Below are 25,550 nucleotides of genomic sequence, written 5' to 3' on the forward strand. Positions count from 1 at the left end.
AGCTTCTGAATCGGTATCGAGCAGAAGGTGATGAATTGTTGCAATCCATCATCACGTGTGATGAAACATGGTTGCACAATTCAACCCCAGAGACCAAAAGATGCAGCATGGAGTGGCGGCATAAAGGTTCCCCGCCCCCCCCAAGAAAAGCAAAACGCAGCCGTCCGCTGGAAAGATCATGGCAAGTGTCTTCTGGGACATGAAGGGCGTTATCCATGTGGATTTTCTGGACAAAGGGAGCACGATTAATGCCCAGTATTACTCCACATTGTTGAGTGGTGCTGTACGAAAGTCTATTCGCAAGAAAAGACCTGGGATGTTGTCTGGAAATGTCATTCTTCTCCATGACAATGCCCACCCTCGCACGGCCAATGTGACAACAACAACTTTGGCCGACATGCACTGGGAAGTTCTGCCCCATCCCCCCTACAGTCCGGATTTAGCCCCCAGTGATTATCATTTATTTGCACCCCTTAAAGACCATCTGGGAGGGAAGAAATTCACGACAGACGAATCACTGTGGAGCGATGTCCTCCAGTGGCTACGACAACAACCAAGTTCTTTCTACGCCAAAGGAATTCGGGAGCTGTCAGAACAATGGCAACGGTGCCTCGGCGCGCACGGAGAATACTTTGAAAAACTGACATAGTTTGGTGTTTCTTCTGCTACCTATTTCCTCTGCAGAAATAAAAGTCCCGGTCAACCTTGAACGACCCTTGTATGTTGAATAGTATCACAAAAAAGTGAAACAGAAATCTTAAACGTTATAAAAATTTGACAAGCGCATGCTCGTGAGAGATGGATATTAATCTGTCATGAAGTTAATGTGCAATGTTATGAAATAAAATACGTAAATATTTTAATATTATAATTACACAAATCATTCAGTCCTAAAAGCATATAACTTTATATTATGGCACCAAAAATTGACATTATCTTTCTTTGACATTTTAGTGTTATATTTTCCAAAATTTGTGTTTTTATTTTAGAACATTTTCCTGCCAAATATACCAAAACGTACACTTCCATTGTGCTTTTAAACTATTATTTTAAATTGTAGGTGACATTGTCTACGTATTTTTGTGACAGTTTGATATGTTGGAACAGAATTTTGAGGAAGTTATTTTCCATTATTTCTCACTGTACAAATGTCGATTTTACGACTCCCCTGTGGTGGTAGGTGAGCACTCAATCCCCGCAAAAATTGCACCACTTAGCTCGGTAATTCAAAATACTTCTTGCACGACAAATACTGATGATGCAGCTCCGGTGTGACACTAGATACACACTCAATCTCCTGTCAGAACACTGCCACTTTGCTCTGTGGTGCAAATTGTTTTGATAGAAGTTAAAAAATCGTGGGAAATATGTATGTGAAATGATATGGATTTCGGAATTTTTCCATGTATATTATTGCATTATAGTTTTCTCTTGGATAAAATGTTGGAAAACTTGCACGTTCTATACACACAAATATGGCACATTTTGTTTCTATAAGCCTAAAAAATTACAAGAATGTTAAATTTCATGGTATTTATTGTTGTTAAGTACATTTTTAAATTGGCAAAAAACACCAAAAATTCGCATTTTATGCCATATTCGCATTATTTCGCTATTTTGAACGGGTGAAAAATGTGTCCAGACATCTCTGCACATTCATAAACACTACTTTGCAGTAATTAACATTGTACAATGTTATCGCGTTTTTGAAAAATCAAGGTCCCTGCTAATTGGAACTTACTTTCTGGATGCTCCTCGTATAAATCAGTAGATGAAATGTAAAAATTTTGGTATCTGTCACATGAGATTGATTTTAGAATTTTTGGCTGTGTCACCACACATGGCCATTTTGCACCCTTCAGTATATATGGGGAAAAATCCCCTTATCTAAAACCCTTACCTTAAAATTAAAAAGATGTATGCAAAATAACTTTCCCAAAATAACTTCCAAGGTATCAAACTCTCACAAAGAGGCATAAGCCATGTGACCTACAATTTAAAACTGTAGTTTTAAAACACCATGAAAGTATAATTTTAGGTATAATCCCCAGAAAATGCAGTAAAATAAATATGTGAATTAGGCATAAATAAAACAAGAATATCAGTAGTAATTTAGTTTGCTTAGTTTAAATTGTCAGGGGAAAATGCAAATTTTGTCCTGGAAAACCTGGAAAAGTCAGGGAATTTCATTTCTGCTTGTTTGTGGCCACCCTGATGCACAGAAACCGACAGATCTTGACAACTTGAAGTTCAAGATATGTGATGTGATTCACAACATTCAGGACGAGCACTGTCAAAATGCAATTCTCGGATTCAAACTAAGATTGCAAGAGTATTTGGACATGAATGGTGCCCAGCTGGAGACCTGGCCATGAACGAAACCACATCAAACATTAATTTTAATGTTTGCTCTGTGTAACGAAGAATATTTTGTTGTAGAAAGCCTTTTTCTTTAAAAGTTATAAGTTTTTTGAATCCTGTATGATTTTTAATACACAACGTATGTGTACATGTGATTATAACTATATGATACCAACATTGATTTGGGAAACTTTATAAACATTTTTTATTATACAATTTAGGAAAATAATTGACAACGATTAAGAGTCTGTTGCATTGTCAATTTGTTTCTATCTGTCTCCTTTGATATCTTCAATTTAATTTCAATTTAACAAATCTGCGCAGAATGTAAAATATTTTCCTCACATCCATTAAAAATTGATTGATTGATTTGGTGTTTTAAGTTCACTTTATGTACAGAATGGCTAATCGGGACTGGACCTACAGTTTAAAGTGGGATCCAAACTACTATGTGCCATCGGGTATCGAACGTGGGACCTGTCGATTAGAAGGCGATGACGTCCATTAAAAAAAGTATTGCAATATTTAATGTAAAGAAACACAGGAATGTAATGAAACATACTTTGAAATTAGGGGCAAAATCATCCTAAAATAAAAATAAAAAAAAAATTATTTGCGTACCAGAGTGACTGCAGTTTTTCTAAAATGAAAATTTCCGAAACTTTTTCATTTTTGAAGACCAAAAACTTTCATTTCCAGACCACATCACTAAGACATTCATGTACTGTAAGAAGGTGCAATACCTGAAAACACACACTTAGAATCCCACATAAGTATAGAGAAGTTTTCAACATTAAAAAAGAGCATTTAATATAAAGTCTCTAATAGTTGCTAATTCTCAGGATATCAAACTGAAATATAGTTTCTCCAGACAACAAATTAAAAACACAACTTCTCTATTCATAGAATACATGTTTTATTTTTACACAAATGAGAATTAAAATAAACAAATCATTTGGATTAAGAAAGATTTAAAAATAATCCAAATAAAGTATAAAACTATTTTGCAGGGTCCAAACCTGGTGATAAGTCAAGATGTGACAGTCAAATAGCACTTGCTTTGGACAGATATCTTTGTTTAATGTGGAGACAAACGTTCCAGATGTAAGGAATGCCGCTCCTTTCACTTGTCCCTCATTGGATGAATAGCATCTGCTGTAGCAAATTTATTCATTTATTGGTTGATTTCACATGAAATGGCATCATCCATCATACATTGTCTCCGTGCTAAATCAAACAAGCTCTTGGGGCCTCCCTGATGGTATAGTGGTAAACTGTAGGTCCAGTCTCAATTAGCCTTTCTGTGCAAAACAACAAATCAAACCAAGCAAGCACTCCCATCCCCTCCCACCACCTAGGTACTTCCACTTTGAGGACTGCTTTAAGTAACATGTGAGAGTTTTCCACTTTCTGAAATGGAAATGATTCCTGTGCCGTACCAATTGATGATAACAATAATGATACCACTTGTATTTATCAAATCAAGTGAGTCATGTTTTTTTTAACTAACTAACACACAATGAACTTATAATGCAATACACAAGTCTTATTCCACTCCCAAACGTTTTGAAACATATTAGGTACATGCAAAAGTCTACCCGTTTTTGACAGGTCACCGTTTAACAGAGTATCAACCTCACAGATGGCATTGTCAACACATGAATCTGTGGTCACGTAATCGGGGGAACCTTAGAGCAGCAACAGGCAGCGAGTGTGGATGGGGAGCTCTTAGTGAACAGAGTAGTGTGTTGTGAAATGGAGACCGATAAGGCACACATTAGACACTGTTTACTTTTTGAGTTTGATAAAGGCAGTACTATGACCACATCCTGCCGCAAAATTCGGCAAGTGTATGGAGAAGATGCAGTTGAAGACAGCAGATGCCGTCGCTGGTTTGGAATATTCAGGGAAGGAGGCAGAAGCTGTCAAGATCAACTACGGTTGTGAAGCCCAGCAGTGTTTTCCGAAGAGGAACTTGACCAAGCTATAAGAAACAACCCGAAGCCAACCATAGTGGAATTAGTGGACACTTTCCAGGTACACAGGACAACAGTCGAAAGACTGCTCAAAGCCCTGGGTTCGATCATTTGTTTCCACATCAGCTGCGTGAAAATCAAATCTCGACCTGTGTTGCCTTGCTGTCCCGGTACAAAAATTACCAGTTCTTGCCAGGCATTGTCACCGGGTGATAACAAGTGGATTATGTACCGGAACGTAAAGTGTCGCAGGACTGTGTGCCACATTCCTGAATGCCCGCCATTGATGTCTAAACCAGAACTTCATCCCAAGAAGGTGTTTAGTGTGTTGGGGGATGTCAAAGGAGTAAGTCACTGGAAGATCCTGCAATCTACTATGAACAGTTGGACAGACTGCGAACAGCATTGCAATTGAAGCAGCCAGGCCTTTTCAATCGCCAAGGAGTGATCCTCCACCATGATTACACCAGGCCTCATGCTGCTGTCATCACATGCCAAAAACTAAGGGACTTTGGTTGGTAGGTTTTACCCCACCTGCCCTATTGTTCTGAGTTGGTCCCACCTGTTTTGCACGTTGCAGAACTCCTTCGCTCAGAAAAGCTTTGGTGATGTGGAGGCCGTGTAAACTGCCTAGCAGAAATTCTTTGACTCCAAACCTCAAAACTTTTATCAGCGCGAGATTCATGTCCTATCAACAAGATGGCAAGAGATCATAAATTCCAATGGCGATTCTGCACGGTCCCAGGTGGGCTATAGTTTGTGTTGTTTGCACTTCTATCTGCACGCAAAAAATGGGTAGAACTTTTTATGAGAATTAATTGCTTGCAACGAAGCAGGCGTACAGTTTCTTAGAATCAACTCACGAAATTCTGAACATGTGCAAGTTATTTATTTCGGCTTTTTATGCATTTAGGTTACATTTTGTAATTAACAACTGCCGTAATGTTTCAACTTGTTCATTGTTCATAATTGAAATAAAACTTTGTTAGTGCATGTGTCTGGTAAACATAAACTAAATTCAGCAATTGTGCGCACATTTTCAAAAGAATGTGTTCCAAAATTACCACCCATCTCAACCTTGTTTTTGCTGAACTGAGTAACTTGGAATATTCTAATTCTACAACTTCACAGAATTCAAGTAATATATGAACATCAACTTTGATTATAACTTACAATGCACTTTCTACTGAACTGAAGGTATTTTTAAACTCTGCAAGCCCATTAGTCATGTTATACAGGGTATTCTTGAAAGAAAGGACACATTTGGCTTTGCTTCACGGACTACAGGACGAGACTAAATTATAAAAGACTGCCCTGCAAAAACGAGAAGGTATGGTCACCCTATTGGTCTTTGCACTTCACTTCTTACTGTTATATATGTATGAACATGTATATATGTATTGTGATTGGACTTTTGTTTCCTTTTTAATTTCAGTATGAGTGCTTGACCAGCGTGTACCAGTTTATTGTCATCACTGTTGTTGTTGCTGTTAGTGTTATAGAATGTCTGAGACTGTACTTGGGTTACTTAGGGAATCTCACAGAAAAGGTTAGTATTAATATAATTTGATATTTATCGTAATTATTTCAAGGCTGAATGTAAAATATCTTGCTAAATTTCAGTACTTTTCTGCATCAGTCCAACTTTTGATAATATATAAAATGGTGTCCTGGAAATTTGTAAGGGAAAATACTCAAATATCAATTTGCAATGTACCTGTTACTATGTATATCAATTGTGAACTACTGTATTCATTTAGTGAAATTTGTAGAAACACTAAAAGTCAACAATATATTATGGTTATTGTAACCATTTCTAACCAATTTTCTACAATTAATATAATTTTTCGGTGTTCTTGGAATTGTGAAGAGTACTGTTTGTATATTTAGAGCATTTGATGCACCATTTATGGATTGTTTCTGTAACATTTCTATACATAACATAAACAAGAACCAGTGAAATAAAGTTACTGTCGTTTTCGAATGAGGCAGTCCAAACTCTGTAAAGAACACTTACTTGTTTTTAGAAAAGAAAAAAATAACAAACTAGAGCAATGTAATTTGGCAAAATACGTGAAACCCGTGTCTGGCTGTATCATTGATCAATTTGTAATAGAGAATCTGCACAACAAAGTCATAATTTTGATCAGAACTTTAGGTGAGTTAGTCGGGAGCACATGGCAACTGTCAGAAGCCTAGGGCTGGGTGGATATGGGAGACAGTATGCACAAGTTTTCTGAGTGGTGTTATCAAGACCATAGGGGCATGTTTGCACTTCTGGCCAATATGTAGGTCCTTCTCCAACTGTTTCACTCTATCAATAACTGTTTTAAAGGAGCGCTTAGAGCAATAGTTTTTGTCTTATTTTTTGACATAGTTGTCAGTTTGCAATGAACGTGGTCCACCTGCCTACAATGTTGTGGCTGCCATATAGAAAAAAAAACAGTGGCTACTCACCGGGAATTCCTTAAATTTGAGGAATTATGCGTGAATTATTGGCTCCGGAAATTCTGCATGAATTTTTTTCTATACTCGTGAAAAATTACAACTTTTATTAAACCAAATCCCATTGAACTTATGCGCATTTATAAATACTCTGAGACAAGTTTTTCAGTTTAGCTTTTATTTTTATGGAGGAAAGAAAAGAAGCTGTGTGGAAAATAAAACAGAATTCTCTCAATCCGTCTACTTTGTTAGTGTCCTTTTCAGAACAATCTATCTGAGAGACAGAAGATATGTTGAAATTGATTCGGTATACTTGAGTTTGAAATTCTTATGCAATTAATAATTTTTCATAGATTAGTATATCCAGTAACTTGTGTTTTATTTAGATGATTTGGAGTCTTTGTCTATGTCTATGTCTACTCTGCACCTTAAATTGAACATTTTAAATATATGTATTATTTAATTGTATTGAATAAGAATTTTCGGCATCGATGGAATCACACTGCCTCTATACATTGTTAGCATATTCGTGTGTGAGTGGTGAGAGGTGGTAATACATAAGGTTGAAATAGAGAAAACATCTGCTTGTAGCCTTGAAATTTTGGAAAGTTTACCTTGAAAACTGGGAATTATACTTGAATTTTAGCATGGTTCTAGAGTGGCCACCCTGAAAACTCTTTTGGTGTGACCTTCAACCCATGAATGCAAGCATGACATATATGCCACTGGCAAGTGAGGTTGCTAGTACTGGCCAGGGTTGGCCTGGGTGGGCCCAGCCCAGTTTTCCCCACACGGGATTTTTCAGAAAAACCCACCTTGAAAAAAACCACCAAAAAACCCAGTCAAAATGTGGGTTTTTTCAGAAATTATTGTAAATTATTGCTTTAAATACTTGTGAAGTTCTATGATTGTCAAAAATTTTTGAAAAACTTGCAAAGAAAAGGCTTAGCAGAGCTTATAATACTAAAAATGATGAATGTAGTAGAAGTCAGTGGGTTTTTTCAGGCTATTTTCCTCAAATCATGCTAAAAATGGACTTTTAACAGAAATAAAAAGAATATATATATATATCCAAGAAACAAAAAGAAAAAAATTTCAGACATTTTTAAATAAAAGATTTGCATTGATTGATACAGCATAGCTGAACAAAGCTTATAATTTTGAAATGTGGTAGCATTTTGATTATCAGTTACTTCCATATGCGGGGGGGAAACCATAGTGGCATATGATAGTTTCAACTGTGATTATCAATTTTGATACAATACATTTTTTGCATGTTTAAGCATTACAATGGAGAATTGAATGCATTTTATTGAAATGTCATTAATTATGGTATAATTAAATCGGAACACTCTTCAAATGATTTTCTCATTTCTCATCATAATTAGTTCCTTACCTATTCAATATAAAGCTAATTTATGTCTGGTTAGGAGTTCTATACCCATGTAGGTCATGCACCTTCATGATCTTCCACAATTTCAGTTCTTTTTTTTAAGGTTGTAGAGTACTCAAGTAAATTCAGTGTACATGTATACTTTCATATACATGTTTCGTACACTTTGTTCATTTTTGACATTTTCAAACCTTTGAATAGACTATTGTTTTGAGCTTTGTGTACGAAACATACAAGAGCATTATGTACTTGCACAATAATTTGACAATAGAATTATCAAAATATGATGTATGAGTTAGGGTGGATGGGCAGACAGGGATAAACCATCTACTTAGTGGCAATAATAACAGCTACAAATTTAGAATCATTTAGGTAAAATTATTTCTGCAGCTAGAAAATGCGTTCCAAGATGGTAGATGAAAAACTGATTTTCCCAATGTTGCAGGCTCTATACTATGCTCTACATTGTTTTTCTCTTTCTTTCAAAACTGTCTAGAAAACAATATTTCATTGGACCGCAATTTTGCAGTAAACCTTTTAAAATAATATTTCATGGATTAGGAGAGGAGTGGTGGTAAAATCACAAACGTTGTATTTATGATATCCACCATAAACGCAAAGCTTTTGAGTTGCTATATAATTGCAAGATATCTGGATGGATTGGTCTCACATTTGAGAAAAATTGGTCACCATGTTTAAAGATAGTAGATGACAGACCGGTTTAACATGTCATATTTGACTAGGTTACATTTTCGTAGATTAAGAAACACAGGTCTCAGCAATGTTATGGCATCACTTGAGCTTTTAGTTTTTAATAAGAACTCTGTAATGTAGTGTGTTTTAGAAAGGGTGGGAGTAAGGTCCAGTCTCGATTAGCCTTACTGTGCATAAAGTGGAGTTAAAACACTAAATCAACAATCAAATCAATAAGATGCCACTGTGAAGTACCATTGTTGACTGCTGGGGGAAAAAGCACTGCTTATAACATATTTTACCCCCTCCACCACCATAGTCTGATTGTTGGATGCACCAAATAAGTATGTGCCTCATCAGGGAATGCAATCCTGAAAATTAATCACAAATCAACAGTATTAACTATTTCACCGTCCAGGAAGAGTAGAATCAAAACTGTTGGACAAAACATTTTAGAACAGAATATGTTACCAGAAATGTTAAATAGTTTTTGATTCAGTCAACTATACCCTGTCTCAACTATCTCTGGATCAAGGCCACGCATATCATCAGAGAAGAGGGGGAAATCGAGTGGGCAGAGTGAAGCAGTACACGCTGCTGTGTAGGCTGGTAACTGCAGTCGTTTAACCCCGTCCACGCAATCCAGTTCCATCTCACGACTTCATTGATGGAGCTATATCGCATCACTACTTGCGCAGACTTGTTTTTGTTTGCCTGCTCCAGAGATATACGGGACAGGGTACAAAGTAATACAAATTGAATGGTATGATCCATTACTACCAGGGGGAAAATGTATTTAATTTTTAAAATATATATTTTTAAACATAACCTGAAAAACACCAATAAAACCCAGTTTTGCCCAGGTTTAATCGGGTTTTATCTATAAAAAAAACTGAAAAACCCACCTGGGTTGGGTTTTTCAAAGAAAAAAAAAGAAAACTGGGCAAAATGCCAACCCTGGTACTGGCTGCAACAGATATGTCACAAAGTGTGTTTTGTGACTTTTGGAGCATACTGTGACTCAGGTAATGTTAAGATATAAATGTTTTGAATGCTACATGAGCCTTGAGGATCTTATTAGTAATTAGAAAAGTTAAATTTGATTCTGGCTATGTTGCAAGGGGAGAGGATTTCTAATTTCCTGCCGAAAACAAGCACAGCTTTTACATTAGAAATTTTATTTTTCTCCGAAAGCATCAGCAGCAAGTGCATAGTTCTTGCATCGAGAATGGAACACATATCTGGCAATATGCAGGTACATTTCTTAACCCTCACGTTCGGGCATTGCTTGTGTGTGGTCTCTATGAAGAGTTCAAATTTCATAATAAAAAAATGTTTTTTACTTTCGTCTTCATCATCTCCTATGTGATAATTGCAAAGTGTTTTTCTTTTTTTGTTCAACCATAGGCTTGTAACCTAGTCTGTACAAAAAAAACATACAGGATAAGAAAAATGTATTGTAAATGTTGCGAAATTTAAATTTCCCATAAAAAAAAGCATGTCTTGTACATTAGAAAATATTTTTTTCCAAAAGTTTGAATGCTCATGTCCTGGCATTGCCTATGTGGGGGCTGACAAAATTCATATTTCTATTTTAAGAAATGTTTTTTTTTTTTGTTTTTTTGTTGTTTTTTTATAAACGATAGGCTTGTAGCCTAGCCTGTACTGAAAAATACGAGGTATTATTTGGAACTCTAGCATTCATAGATAGAACATGTAAAATGTTATTGAAAGCTTGTGGAATTTGAAATTTCCTGCCAAAAACAAGCACAACTTTTACATTAGAAGATTTTTTTTCCTCCAAAAGTATCAACAGCGAGTGCGCAATTCTCGTCACAAGAATGAATCACATATTAGGTAATATGCAGGTATGGTTTTGAACCCTTGCATCCTGGTGTTGACTACAGAGAGGCCCAACAAAAATCAAATGTCATAGGTACAAAAGTTTTTTTATGATTCTTATTCTTCTACTTGATAAGGATTTTTTCAATCATCGGCTAATAGCCTAATCTATACTGAACAAAACTAGGTATAATTTGTAGCTCTAGCATTTGTCGTTTACGAGATGTAAAATTTTATTTAAAACCTTGTGGAATTTATATTTCTCACTGAAAACACTCCTGGCATTGGCATCTACACTGGGATTTCACAGCCAGCTTTTAAGAGTTAACCAACTTGACACCTCCTCCGTGATCTAATTGTCATCTGCAAATTTATGACCCAACAAATGTTCTTTCAAAGGCCCACACAGATGAAAGTTTGGTGGTGCCAAGTCTGGACTCTATGGTGGATGTTTCAGCATCTCAAATTTCAGAGTACGTAGTGTATTCACTGTATGTATAGTCATGTTGGGATGGGCATTATTATGAAGCAACAGAACCACATTTGAGAGAAGTCCCTGGCATTTGCCTATCACAGTGGCACATACCATGGACTTAACATGTCACTGTATGGAGACACAGTTTGACCATTTTCATGGAAGTTCACACCAGAAGATGGTCAGCATGACATTCTTAGCGGAGACCTGTCTTGACTTCTTCTGTAGCCGGAAATGGCAGGTTTTTCCACTGTGTTGATTGTTTCTTACTTTCTTTTTCATGATGGATGTGAGTTGTTTTTTTACACACAGCCATGCCATGTCAAGGGAATTATTCAATCAAATGAGAGGATTTGTCTCTCCCCCCCCCCCCCCCAATTTATGTTGTCTACATCTGTGGTCCATTCCAAATTATTTCTTTTGTCTGCCACTGCAGTCCAGCAGGTGCGAAGCTTTGTGCTGTGCATTATATTAAATTTTATATTTAAATCACAATGGATGGTTGTGGAGAAGAGTTTGTTTTAAGCTTTGCAAGTGATATTGGGAACGAAAAAAGATGCAAGTTGCAGGTAAGTAAAAATGGAATACAATGGAATCATGAAAAAGGTGCACATGCAAATTGTTGATTTTGTAAATATTGGCATTGTTCATTACTAGGGTGCAGATTTATAGGCACTAAAAGCATCTCAAATAGGCAGGCAAATAAGCACCCAAAGTGATAAAACAGGCACTTACAAAGGCACTATAAAATGAAACACTAAAATAAGCAACCGAAAATAAAAGAATGCACTAAAATTGGTCAGAAGCCAGGTCTTTAAAAAATTGTCACTCTTTTGTGAACCTTTATTTTGTGTGTTTCTTATTTTACGTTTCTTTCCTGCATTTTGACTAATTACAGCGAAGAGGTGAGGGTTAACGATGATTAAAATAAATTGATGAAAGAAGCTACTCAGTTCAGGAATCGCACACTGATTCAAGGTTGGGAATCAACCATTCCGCTCAGCCACTGAGTCAACAAAAGTCTCTTTATTTTCTAAAGTTGAAGTCTACTTTATGTTTGGATAAAGTAAAATTACTGTACCTACAATTTGAAGAGGAGTCTAAACCTCTGTGCAGAGTGCCTCCACCGGGAATTGAACTAGGGACCTCTGAATTCTACACATCCATTGCGACCCGAATACCAGGTTTCAGTTCATTCAACATAAACAGAGGCTTACATTCTTCAATGTAGGGAAAGTCAAAGCCACGTAAGAACAGCTCCAATAAACAAAAATTGCAAAATGGGCACTAACCCTCAAAATATGTATTTATAGGCACTATAAAATTGCATTTTCTGACTAAAACCTATGTTTTACTACAAAGGAATTAAAAAGGCAAATAGGCAAAAATCCATACCCTACTCATTACACTATTAAGGAAAATACTGTCTTTTAACAGTAGCATATCAGAAATACAAATTCAATATGCTTTAACTGTACACAGTATGTTCACATTTGTGATGATATTTTCAGGAAATATCTCATTTCTATATTTTCTTTATGAAGCAACATGAAGCTAAGGTTTTATCCCAGGGCATGTCCCTGGAGACTCAAATAGGAATGTTAAACCTCGGACGCACCAGATTTCACACTCTACCCTGGTCCCATTGACAGACGGGAGATGTGTCAGAGGCCGAGCAGTAAATCACATAACAATTTCATTAATTACAGAGAAACTTGGTGCTCACAGTTATTCTGAAGCTGTTTTTCAGTTTGCTGTATTAATTTTTGTGGCCACTGCCACCGTCCTCATTGGAATGTGTTCAGTTCATGTTGGAAGTGCATTATGCATGCATTTCCTTGATTATAGTGTGTGCGCTTTGAATTTGATATGTACTTTTGCGATTTTATGGCTGTTGTATTTGATGTTTTGCAAGTCTGGTGGTGGGTTGGGCTGTTTTTGAATCTGGTAGATACTGTTGAATTCTCTCGTTGATTGATCCAATGAATCTGCCGATATAATGAACCTTGTACTCACACTCTGCATCATAGGGATCTGGATTGTCGAGAGGGAAGAGGAAATATTATTTATGTTTAGTTTGTCAGCTATTTTGGCAGTTGGTTTGTGTGCTACTTGGATGTCGTAGGGGCGGTTGGATGTGGTAGGATGGTAGGGGAAGACAAACCATTTATTTTGGCTGCTGGGAGTTGGTTGTGGTGGTGGTGAGGCTTGTCTGACCTGGATTTCTGCTTTACTACACCACGTGGAGAGTTGAGATTCAGTGTATCCATGTTATCCACATCGCTAGTTCAGTGATGTTTGCTGTCTTGTCTCTTAGATCTTCTTCCCTGGAACAGTAGGAGAAGGGTCTTCGGTACAAGTTCAGCCACACCTTAGCGTTTTGCTCTGGTGGATGATTTCGAGAGTACATGTATATATATATATATGATGAAGGAGACAGTAAACACTTACCACACGAAGAGAAATTATTCTATATTTCGCGAGGTATGTCGCATTTTCAAGTTGAAGAAAAAAGATCGGCGTTACTAAGCGAAGAGGCACAGAATACTGACCGTAGCGTCTCTACGATCAGTGTTGCCAGAAACAGTTGATAGATGACGAGAAGTACTTTCACCAGTGTTTACTGTAAGGTGGGTGGGTAATTTTGGGGAGGAGAGGAAAGGGTTACTGGTTGGCTAGGTTGAGTCCGGGGGGTATAGTGGCGTGCGTGCCTGTTATGTAGGCCCTTTCCCGTCGCCTGCGGAAAGATGTGTCAGAGCGGGGGGGGGGTAAAAGATGGATGATGGCAACACGGAAGCAGTTATTGAAGGTGGTGTTATGGCTGTTGGTGTGGATGGCAACAGTGAAATCGGAGTTTTGGGTGGAGGAACGGTGATTATTAATCCTTAGGTTCAAGGGGGTGGAGGTTTCGCCTATGTAGAAGTTGCCGCAGATTTGGCAGATGAGGGTGTAAATTAGGTTGGATGAGTGGCAGGTGCCCTTAGGGCGAAGGGTGAACTCGCCTGCCGCTGTGGGGATCAGGAGGGTGGGGGGATGATGAGTATGGGGCAGGTCTTGCATCTGGGTTTGTTGCACCTGTGAGCTGGGGGGAGTGGTGTGGATGGGGTGGGAATGTTTCGGACCAAGATGTTTTGGAGGTTGGGGGGGCGATGGAAGAGGACCCTGGGTTTATCCCGAAAGTTGTCCCTGGTATCAGGATCACTGTGCAGGATGGGGAGGAGGGAGTGGAGGGTATGTCTGATTTTCGTAATATGGGGGTGGTATTGGGTGATCAGGGTTGGAGGGTTGGTTTTAGGTTGTTTGGTGCGGTTGTGGGAGTTGGCTCTGGTGATTTGTTTGTTGATGAGGGTGGAGGGATAGCCACGGTTGGTTAGGGCTTGGTGCAGGCGTAGGTTGTAGTTTTGGCGGGATGAGGGGGATGAGTTGAGGCGCTGGTCTCTGAGGGCAAGGGAGAATGGGATGGCTTTTTTGGTGTGGTAGGGGTGTGAGCTGGAGTAGTGGAGATACTGGAGGTGGTTGGTTGGTTTAATATGTATGGAAGTTTCCAAGTGGTCTCCCGCAATGTGGATGTCCACATCTAGGAAGGTCACTTGGTCTTTTGAATGGAACCAGGTGAATTTGAGGGTGGTGAAGTCGTTAAGTTGGTTTAGGAATGTAGTGAGGGAGGGTTCGCCATGTGTCCAGAGGAGAAAAATGTCATCTATGAATCTGAGCCAGAGGAGTGGTTTCAGTTGCTGGGAGTCAAGGAATTCCTGTTCCAGCCTGCCCATGAACAGGTTGGCATAAGAGGGGGCCATGCGGGTACCCATGGCTGTGCCACATATCTGCAGGTAATGTTGATCACCGAAGCAGAAGTTGTTGCAGGTAAGTACAAGGTTGGCTAGTTGTATCAGGAAGTGAGTGCTGGGATTGTGGGGTTTAGGTCGGCAGTTAAGGAATGATTCTGTGGAACGGAGGCCATGGGCATGGGGAATATTAGTGTAGAGGGATGTGACGTCAACAGTTGTGAGGATGGTGTTAGGTGGTAGTGGTGGTAAGTTTTGGATGCTGTTAAGGAAGTGGTTGGTGTCACGGAGGTAGGAGAGCAGGGCTTGGACGAGGGGTTGCCTGAGGGTTACCTGAGTCTGGTTTTCTGAAAACTGTGGTTATGAATTTGTAGAGTCTGTGGCTGGTGGTGAGGTCTAGGAAGTTGATTTGTCCTGTTTTTTCATGTTCTGTTGTGAAGTTCAGTCTGGGGTAGATACTATCCAGTTTTTCCATTAAAAGGTTGATTTCTTTTGTTTTTTGTTTATGACCATAGTCTCATCAGCGTACCTTCCATACCTGATGTATGTGAGTTCTGGAGCTTGGAGTATGTTTTTTTTTCTGCCAGTTTTCTAGTTTTGCCTGTCCCTGTTAATACTTATAGGGTACCCTACCACTACATGAAGTCCCATCTCCAACTCAATTTCCCAAGCCATAGCTTCTCAGCATTTCATTAGGCATAGTTGGAAATCTTTGAAACTTTGAAGCATTTTCTTGGAAATGGCTGGTTAGTGCATGATGGCAACTTGGTTGGCCAAGGAGTAATATTTTCTATCCCATAAAAAAGTACATTTTATTTTTAAATACAGTGGATCCTCAATTTTACGTTTGTCAGGGAAGGAAGCTGAAAAAACTGAAAATATGGGAAAATGTAAAATCGAGGAAAACTTTATAGCATTTTGCTCTATTGGGACCATGAATATTGAATGTATAATGCAGGAAATTGTAAAACTGGGGAATGTAAAATCAGTATTCTATATATATATATATAGAATGAGAAAGAGTGCCAGAAGGGTGGATAAACAAGAATGGAATAGGAGACAGTAAATACTTACTTACCACAATTGAAGAAAAGTCTAATATTTCGAGGCTATAGCCTCATTTTCACATGTAGGTAGAAAGAATGGAAGTAAACAAAAGCGTAGAGGCACAGAATACTGTCGCCAGCATCCGCACAGTGGTGCCAGAAACAAGTGATAGCCACCCAATAAGCATTTCTCCATTCCCTAACAATCCACACCAACCCGCAGCAGTGGCGGCTGGCCAAGTGCAACAAGTGCAGATGTTTTCACCTAATTTTCAAATTAATATTGACATTTTTCATTTGCTTGTTAAATTAAACTATTTCCCAGCAGAACGCACACGATAATACTCAAATAACACGCCGCTCGGCGCTACGAACGTATTGAGTTCGTCCCAACCCAAGAGCAAACACCGCTAGGTTGCGGAAAACTTAGCCGGTTGTCATGGCAACGGTGACGTCACCTAGCGTTGGCCTTGAACGGGTGTCGCCTTCTAGATGAAGCAGTTCTCTCGTCGGAGAAAACATCGCATCCAGTGCTTGTGGCAAAATCTTCGCGTTCTCGCGAGATCTTGTTCCGCGTGTGTCTTTCGCGTTTCCTATCGTGTGTTGTGTTCATGTGTTGAGCTGTGGTTTCTACAATGAACCCAGTAAATGGTGTAATTTGTTGCAGACACCATTTTCCAGATGGACGGATGAAGACAAAAAAGACGTTTTAAATTGGGGGGGGGCACTGGCACTTACTATTTGTTTTCATTGCCTATAAATATACTTCTTCACCTGTTATTTTAGGCACGAGCCGCTACTGACCCGCAGTAAACACTAGTGAAAGGATCTGCTCGTAAAACCAGTGTTCTATCACTTGTTTCGGACACCACTGTGCGGACGTTGGCGTCAGTATTCTGTGCCTCTACGCTTTTGTTTACTTCCATTCTTTCTATATATATATATATATATATATCAATCACTCTTCTATGAATTATGCATTATTTCTCAGATTCCTGTTCATTCCTATATGAAGAGCAGCTTGCCATGTTTTATAATGTGCATTGCCAAACACATGTCAATGAGAGATCTTTTCATTGATATCAAGAACTGAATCTATTCCTAGTGTGCTTCATAAAAGATAATGCCATATGTGCTATTCATGAAGCCAGTTTTACTCCGTATCAACTACGCAGCAATTATAGCACTGTTGTATTATTCTCCTGATAACTAGTTGCTTAGTCTGTTACTTCTCACAAATGTATGGTATTCCATACACAGTGGAACCTCGATTTTACATTCCCATATTTAATTTTCCCGTATTATACATTCAATCTTGATGGTCCTCACATATCAAAATGTTAAAAAATTTTCCTCGATTTTACATTTTTCCACATTTTAGGTTTTTCAGCTTGGTCCCCTGAAAAACGTACAATCAAGGTTTCACTGTAGCAACTTTTAATTTTAATATTGGTGTTTAAATGACAAGGACCAATGCATTTTAATGATTCATGTACATTTGTGTTACTTTTCAGGAAATACTACCATCGGACTTTGGTCATCATGTTAAAACTGCAACATCTAATACAGATGGGATTTTGGCAAGTGTACAAGTTAATGCCAGTACTAAGGAAGAAGCTATTGGTTGGCTGAAAAAAATTGAAGAAAGAACAACATGCACATAAAGAATAGAAGTCACAAGGCCAACAACAGGAACGTTAGTAACCTGTGAATGCTACTTGAAGTGCCACCATAATACCGGATCAGGAAAAACAAACAGTGAGTCAGACGTAAATATGAAGAGTACAAAGTGTGCTACTAAGATAACCGTAACTATTCAAGTCATTAATAAAAGATTCCAAGGGAAAGATGAAGGAAGACCTGTTTGTATGCCATGTGTAGTGGATTTGAAATTTGTACACAATCATGTTCTTCAGAGTGCAGATATATTGAGGTTTCGACCAGTATCAGAAGTGGTTCTAGATTTGTATCACAAACGATACAAATCTTGAAGTTCTAGATTTGTATCACAAAGGACGTCCACCATCTTCTGGCCTTGAGAACCAGAAAATTGACCTTAAAATTGAAAATCCAGACATCATTGTCCTGATTATCAATTTTGTTATCACCTCTACAGCAAAGAGTTTGTATAACAATATGGAGCAATCACAAACAAAGCTGCTTTGAAATTTCTTCAAAATAAACTGGAATTTTATAATGGAGAACATGAGAGTATAATAATGAAGACAATTTATCATGCAACAGTAATAGCAACTTGCTCCACAAGTATCAGAATTAGTATCTGTCTATTCCACAGGAACTGTTGATCATGATGGCCACAAAGTTTTTCAAATACTGACGTACAATGAGCCAAGTTGAGTGCCATAGGAATTGTAATAACGTCATCAGAATCTACGAATCTAGTGGCAGAAAAGTTTGGAATGTTAAAAACACTGGTTGATGTGGATGGCTTCGTTGGAAGAGGAACATAAGGTCCACAGATTTTGTAACTGATGTTTGTTTCTCAAAAGTGAAAGAATTACTTTACAATTGGTATGGGAAAATACAACACTACTGCTATGTGTATTTCACATTCTGCAAGCATTGTGTAGATTGGTTTTGTTTTCAAAGTATAAAATTTCAAAAGATGAAAGGCCAACAGTGTATGCTTTATTTAAAAATATGTTATTGTATTTACGCTTGTGTAATGGGCATGCATGTATAATGCGCACCCTGGTTTTTGATGAGCAAAAGCAACAATAGTAGCAGCAATTATAGCACTGTTGTATTACTCCCCTGATAATTAGTTGCTTAGTCTATTATTTATCACAGATGTATGGTATTCCATACACAGTGCAATATACAGGGGATGGACAAAAATATGGAAACACCTGCAAAAATGCACATTACCTTTATTAATATCAAGTAGGACCACCTTTGGCACGCAGAACGGCCTGCAGTCCACGTGGAATGGACAAATACAGGTCGCGTATTGTTGTCAAGGGATGTTGTACCATTCTTCCTCCAAAGCAGCTGCAAGTTGTTGTAGAGACGATGGTGGTGGGTAGCGGGCTCGCACCTTGGTCTCCAAAACCGACCACAGGGGCTCAATAATATTGAGGTCTGGCGATTGTGGAGGCCATGGCATATGTGACACTTCATCTTCGTGCTCATCAAACCAGTCCTGGACGATGTGAGCTGTATGAACAGGGGCTCTGTCATCTTGAAACCTGGCATCACCATCTGGGAACAAAGTTTGCACCATGGGATGCAGCTGGTCACTCAAAATGGTTGCGTAGTCCCTGGCAGTGACATGTCCATGCAGGGTGATGATGGGTCCGGCAGAATACCAGGATATGTCTGCCCAAATCATCAATGAACCACCGCCATGCTTCACTCTCGGTAACAGACAGTCTGTATCGTATGTTTGTGCTGGCGTTCTCCACACGTACACTCGGCCAGCAGTTGGAAACAATATAAAGGATGACTCATCCGACCAGATTACAGTCTTCCACTGCTCCTTTGTCCAGTTTTTATGGGCGTTGCACCACTGTCTCCATCTAGCAGCATGGTCAACAGTCACGAGTGGTTTGGGAATTGCAGATCTGCCATGAATATCCTGCTTGTGGAGTTCTCTTCTGACTGTTTTGAAGCTAACAGGGTTTGTAAGCACTGTATTCAACTCAGCAGTGACTTTTGGAGTCGTGGTGATCTTCTGCTTGGTCACAATCCTACCCAATGTGCGCCTGTCTCTGTCACGCAACACACACTTGCGTCCAGGCTGGTGCTTCGCTGATGCGGTTTTTCCGGAAGTCTCGTAGGCAGTCATGATCTTCGAGACTGTGCCTCTTGATACACCAGACATTTACGCTACTTTTGTCACGGAAGCTCCCACAATTTGCCCTCTTTGAAACTCTGTCAGCTCAGACATGATTCATGGTAACCTGCATGGACTGGTCACTTAACTGTAACTGGCCCATCTGTCAGGTTGGCCAGGGTGTATACCTCACAGGAAGTGCCAGTGATCACAGCGTCATCTACCATTCAGACGCAAATCGTGTTTGAAATGGCTACCTGTTTTATACCAGGTGTTTCCATATTTTTGTCCATCCCCTGTATATACAAAGGCTGTCGCAGAGAAGGTAAGACAGATTTTTTCCTGGCTTGGCAACACTGCTTATGGTTTCGGCACTAGTCGCGTCGTGCAGGATGACTCATTCTGTTTCCGTAGCAATATGTCACATGTTGCGAAACCACGTTTGTGAGCAGCTGTGTTGATTTACGTGGCATGTGTGTAATTTGTATTTGCACCTGGTGATATATATATACGTGTTATGTGCAGTGACATAGTGAAAAACATGTGTGGTTTCATGTTGGCTGTCCAAATTATTTCATGTATAATATGCACCGTAGTTTTTGAGATCAAAAATTTTGGAAGAAAGTGCACATTATACATGAGTACATACGGTATGTGCTTCCAGCAAATCTGAATGTGAAGAAATGTACAAAACACTGCGAGAAAACCCAACAGAAAATAAATATCACAATTATTTGAAACATGTAGCACAGCTGTGGGATCAAAGGCATGAATGAGCTTTGTACAGAAGAGCTATTGAATCACCGATTTGTGGAAATAATACAAATAATTATGTGGAGGCAGCAATGAAGGTTTTGGAGAAGGTAAAAACATTCAATATTGTGCATCTGGTAGATTTTATAACAACAAGGCTGGAAGGATATTACGGAACAACATTTCTGGATGCTGCTCACAACAGATATTCCAAGAAACCTGCTCATCAGTTTAATTTTGCAAAACATTGTTGAATTAGAAAACAATATTTATCTGGTTGTAAGAGAAAATACTGAAAACCATTACATTGTGGGGTTTGAAATTAACTGTTGCACATGTCCAATAGGTAATATTGTTTTTTTTGTTTGAGGGCCTCCCTGATAGTGGAGTGGTAATGTCGTCCCCTTGTAATCAAGGGGTCCTGGGTTTGATACCCAGTATTACCTCATTGCACAGTGGTTCGGATCTCACTTTAAACTGTAGGTCCAGTTCTGATTAACCTTTATGTGCATAAAGTGGACTTTAAAAAAAAAGACAATTCAATTCAGTGTTTTTTGTTTGAGTTGTATTTTAAGTCCAGTTTATGCAGATATAGTAATAGGGACTAGACCTACAGCTGAAAGTGATAACCGAACCACTGTGCAATGGGGTAGGTAATACTGGTGTTTTCTGCAAACATTAATATTGGGTATAGTGTAAAAGAGGAACAAAATCAATTACTAACTTTCAATTCTTTTGCAATTAGAAAAATGTTTTACAAAATGGCAAATGGGAAGAATGCACAACGGAACTAGATATTCCCTTTGTATGGAGGATTACACAATATGGAAGAACCATCCATATCTTCATTTCCTTGCATAGTGAAAGCAGAAATGTCCACAAAGGAAAAATGAAAAACGTTAAGATGAGAAATTTTCTACAGGGCAGGAAGCTATTAAAAGTACAGGTGGTGGGCATTGAAACTGAAACACTTGGAACACAGACACTAACCTTTATTAATATGGTGTCGGGCCGCCTTTGGTGGGCACTACAGCAGCAATACGTCTGAGGAAGGGCTGATAGAGGTCCTGCACAGTGGTGAGAGGAATTTGCAGCCATTCCTCCTTACACACCATAAGATGCTAGAGTTACAAATGCAGGGGTGAAAAATGATCAGTAAAAGTCAGTGTTTCCATGATAGTCTGTAATTTGTCAGTATTTTTTAAAAATGGACAGTAAAGTCAGTATTATTTTTTTAAGTGGTCAGTAAAGTTGGTAATTTTTGTTTGTGCGACTGCAATTTATGATTTTCTTTGATAAACTTGTTACTGCTTTACAACTTCCAAGTGATTTTTTCTTTTAAACAATTTGACTAAAAATAAGTCATATATTGTATCATATTTCCTACCAGTGGTGAAGGCATTTCTTTAGTATTAGCTTTATTCAATTACCAGATAGTTCTAATAACACTGACTCAAGACACATTTCTTGCTATGTTATTTTATGTAGAGAAAACAATAGAAGAAAAAAGAATGCGTGCCAATAAAGTGGAGAAAACTTTAGACAAACAAGAGTTTATTAATAATACTTTTTCAGCAGTAACCAAAACAACATATGTTTTGCATTTCAAGATCTAATACACACTATTTTTTTAAAAATATGATTCTTTTATTGCCGCACATTTTGTACTGTAATGAAAACACACAAACGTCAACCTCACTTCCACATAGTATATCCCAGTGACTGCTGTTTGAAGGCCAATGAGGCTCTGGCATCTGTACTTACAGCCATTATACGAGGGTTGTTCGGAAAGTTTTAAGAATCGGTCATAGATGGCGTTGCAATCTGAACGAAAGCATGTGCATTAGAAGGCCACATCTGTTCTGAATGTGCAGGGAAAATATCATCGCCATGACTCCTTTCGCATCCCAAAAAACTGACGCCATCACCTTGTCTGCCGACACAACCACCTTTGCCTTCTTTGGTGGCAGGGAATTGCATGCTTCCACTGCTTGGACTGCTCTTTTGTCTCAGGCGTGTAGTGATGAACCCAAGTTTCGTCCATAGTGATGTAACGCTGCAGAAACTCTTGAGGATTCTTCTGGAAAAGTGCCAAACATTCAGTGGAAGTCATTGCACAAACGTGTTTTTGCTGAGGTGTGAGCAGGCACGGCATCCATCTCACTGAAAACATCCACATGCCCAACTCTTCAGTGCGAATGTGGTGTACTCGGTCTACTGAGATGCCCACTTCATGAGCTATCTCCCACACTTTTAATCTTCGGTCAGCCAGCACCATATCGTGTACTTTATCGATGTTTCTGGTGTGATGGCGGTTGGCAGATGTCCACTGTGGGGGTTATCTTCAACGCTGTCTCGTTCAAGCTTGAACAGCGTCGTCCACTTGCTAACAGTGGCAAATGATTGGACAGTCTCCCAACACTGTGTCCAATTCAGCTTTGATGGTTGTCGCATTTAATCCCTTCTTCACCAGAAACTTGATGACAACACAAACTTCCTTTTGTTCCATGTTGTCACGTCATTTGCACTTTTGCTCCTTCTCGTACCTATGGAAACCAGACTATTGGAAGAGTGGCAATGAAATTTTCCCTGCACGTTCAGAACAGATGTGGCCTTCTAATGCACATGCTTTTGTTCTGATTGCAACGCCATCTCTGACTGATTCTTAGAACTTTCCGAACAACCCTCGTAATCCTCTGTTGGGCTGTGTGTGTGTTGTCCTATGTTTTCTTCTATATGTGCTGAGTGCCCCTTTACAGTCTCAGCTTGTAACATTGGTAAGAATATTTTTGTCCTCAGACATGTTTATTTTAGTTATGGTAAGGTGGTGGGCCCATGTAATGTGACGGGTGCAAAATAGCCTAAGTGCACTCAGAATTTTTAATTCAATCAATCAATATAATGACAAAAAAATGTGTGATGGCTAGCTCTGGGGATGGAGGAGGTGGAAAATAATTTATAATAAATTAAATCCCACTTTTTTAAGTTTTAAGGTGACGATTTATGGATATGATGTAAATAAATAAGTCAGTATTTGGTCTTTTTTTTTATAGTTAAATCTGTAATTTTGACCACTTAACTAGTTTCCACCCCCTGCAAATGATACTTAGTTTTCTTCAGTAAAGATTAGGTTATAATGCTATGGTCCAAAAACCCTAATTTTTCTTTACCAAATTTGAATTTTATCGGGCTCCCACATAGGCAAAGACATGAGGATTCAAAATCATACCTGCATATTGCCCGATATGTATTCCATTCTCATGGCAAGAATTGTGCACTTGCTGCTTATACTTTCGCAGAAATAAATATTCCAATGGAAAATCTATGCTTCTTTTCGGCGGGAAATTTAAAATTCTAGAGTTACAACTTCTTCCTAGTTTTCTTCAGTACAGGCTATGTTATAAGCCTGTGGTTGAAAAACCAAATTTTCATTTAGCAAGCAGAAAAAGAAAATGACAAAAGTAAAAAAAAAAATCAAATCTTTTATGACATTTGAACTTCGTCATGTCCCTACGTAGGCAACAAAATGGTACCTGCATATTGCCTGACATGTGTTCCATTCTCTTGAAAGGAATTATGTGCTTGCTGCTGATACTTTCGGAGAAAGACAATTCTAATGTAAAGGCTGTAATTTTTTTGAAGGGGAGAATTGCCCCTCCCCTAACTAGCAGCATTAACAAATATAGTCAGAATGAAATTAACTGAGTGGGACACCTGTGTTACAGCTGGTGTTACCAGCCATACCTGCGAGGGGCACAGGTGTCCCAGCTTGTATTTAAGGGTTAACACATCATACCACCCTTGGAATGCCTACACAGTTTTCTCAATTTCTTGAAAACTCTAATAAGTATTTGTTTTGGCATGTTGTTCATTGAGAATGTAAATGTTCTATCTCCACATTGTAAGCAAATCGAGATGTTTTGGCTGTGGCATATTTAGAATGTAATTCTTTCATCTCTGTTATCATCTGATGTCTACTTGCAACCTATATTGATATATATTGAGAGTGGTTTTGCTTCATCTACAAAATCTTACAACAATTTCCCCTCAAGCAGCCCCAAGCACCATTCGAGTATGACATCTACCACTTGCATTCCAACCTCAGTCACATGTGGGAGCTGCTTTGAAGTAATAGTGGACTTCAGTTCTTACTTTTGTTGTTGAGAGTCAAAAATTTTGATTAATAGTGAAATCAAAGTAGTTAATTGATTGAATTTTTTACTTTCGTACCGAATGGCAAATTTATAATGAAATTGTTTCATCTCCATTACAGAACAAATACCTAATCTCATTTCTAAAATGCAATGTTCTGTCTGGTAGATAATAAAACACTGGCACTCTCAAATCAAAGTTAGTGTTGCATGCAATTATTCTATCTGAAATTTCAATAATTAATTGCAGCATAAATAGCAAACCAAACAATGACTTCTTTTGAGAGAGGCTTCAATGTATCAACCTTTGCAATGATGCAAACTTTCAGTGCAGAGGTCCAATGAATATATCATGTCAAACTTTAAAGGTCTCTCGTGAAAAAATTAAAAATTCGACATAGAACATTTACATTCTGAGTGGACAATATTACAACCTGAAGAATCATCGGAAAAACAATTCATGTAGAAGAAAATGTGGCAATGTAGCAAGTGTGAGAAGAAGAATCTCAGTATTGCAGAGAGGTGCAAATGCGTTAACTATTCATGAATGACCACCCACTTCAACTACCAAATATTAAAAAATTTAAAGTTGACTTTAATATATTTGTGACGGGTGTCTATGGTGGATAATATTGGTCATGTTAAAAATTGAGTAAAGCGAATGATAAAAAATTGGCTTGACATATCAAGACATCTGGTAAGGTAAAGTAAAGTTCCCGGTGCACATAGCACCATGCCATGAAGGTGCATTTAGGGAATGTGGGGGTAGGGCTCCACACATTCTCGGACTTGGCAATTTTGGAGGTTATGTTATCAGCACCATGCTCCAGCTGC

At 38.5% G+C, this 25,550-nt stretch overlaps 1 protein-coding gene across 3 annotated transcripts in view; it reads left to right on the top strand.

Annotated features, from left to right (window-relative positions):
- The window catches only part of LOC145989862 (transmembrane protein 17B-like), a 314,067-nt gene that overhangs the window by 284,060 nt on the left and 4,457 nt on the right, over positions 1-25,550 (top strand). For 2 of the 3 annotated variants that reach the window (XM_083125324.1, XM_083125322.1), the window contains one exon: positions 5,773-5,886. In XM_083125324.1, coding sequence (XP_082981450.1) covers positions 5,773-5,886 — 114 coding nt within the window. Of the gene's footprint in view, positions 1-5,772; positions 5,887-17,530; positions 18,485-25,550 lie in introns of those variants that run through there. The other variant, XM_083125323.1, reaches the window with a different exon arrangement.

Source organism: Lepisma saccharinum, chromosome 7 (assembly GCF_977018435.1).
Source record: "Lepisma saccharinum chromosome 7, izLepSacc3.1, whole genome shotgun sequence".
Taxonomy (NCBI): Eukaryota; Metazoa; Arthropoda; class Insecta; order Zygentoma; family Lepismatidae; genus Lepisma; species Lepisma saccharinum.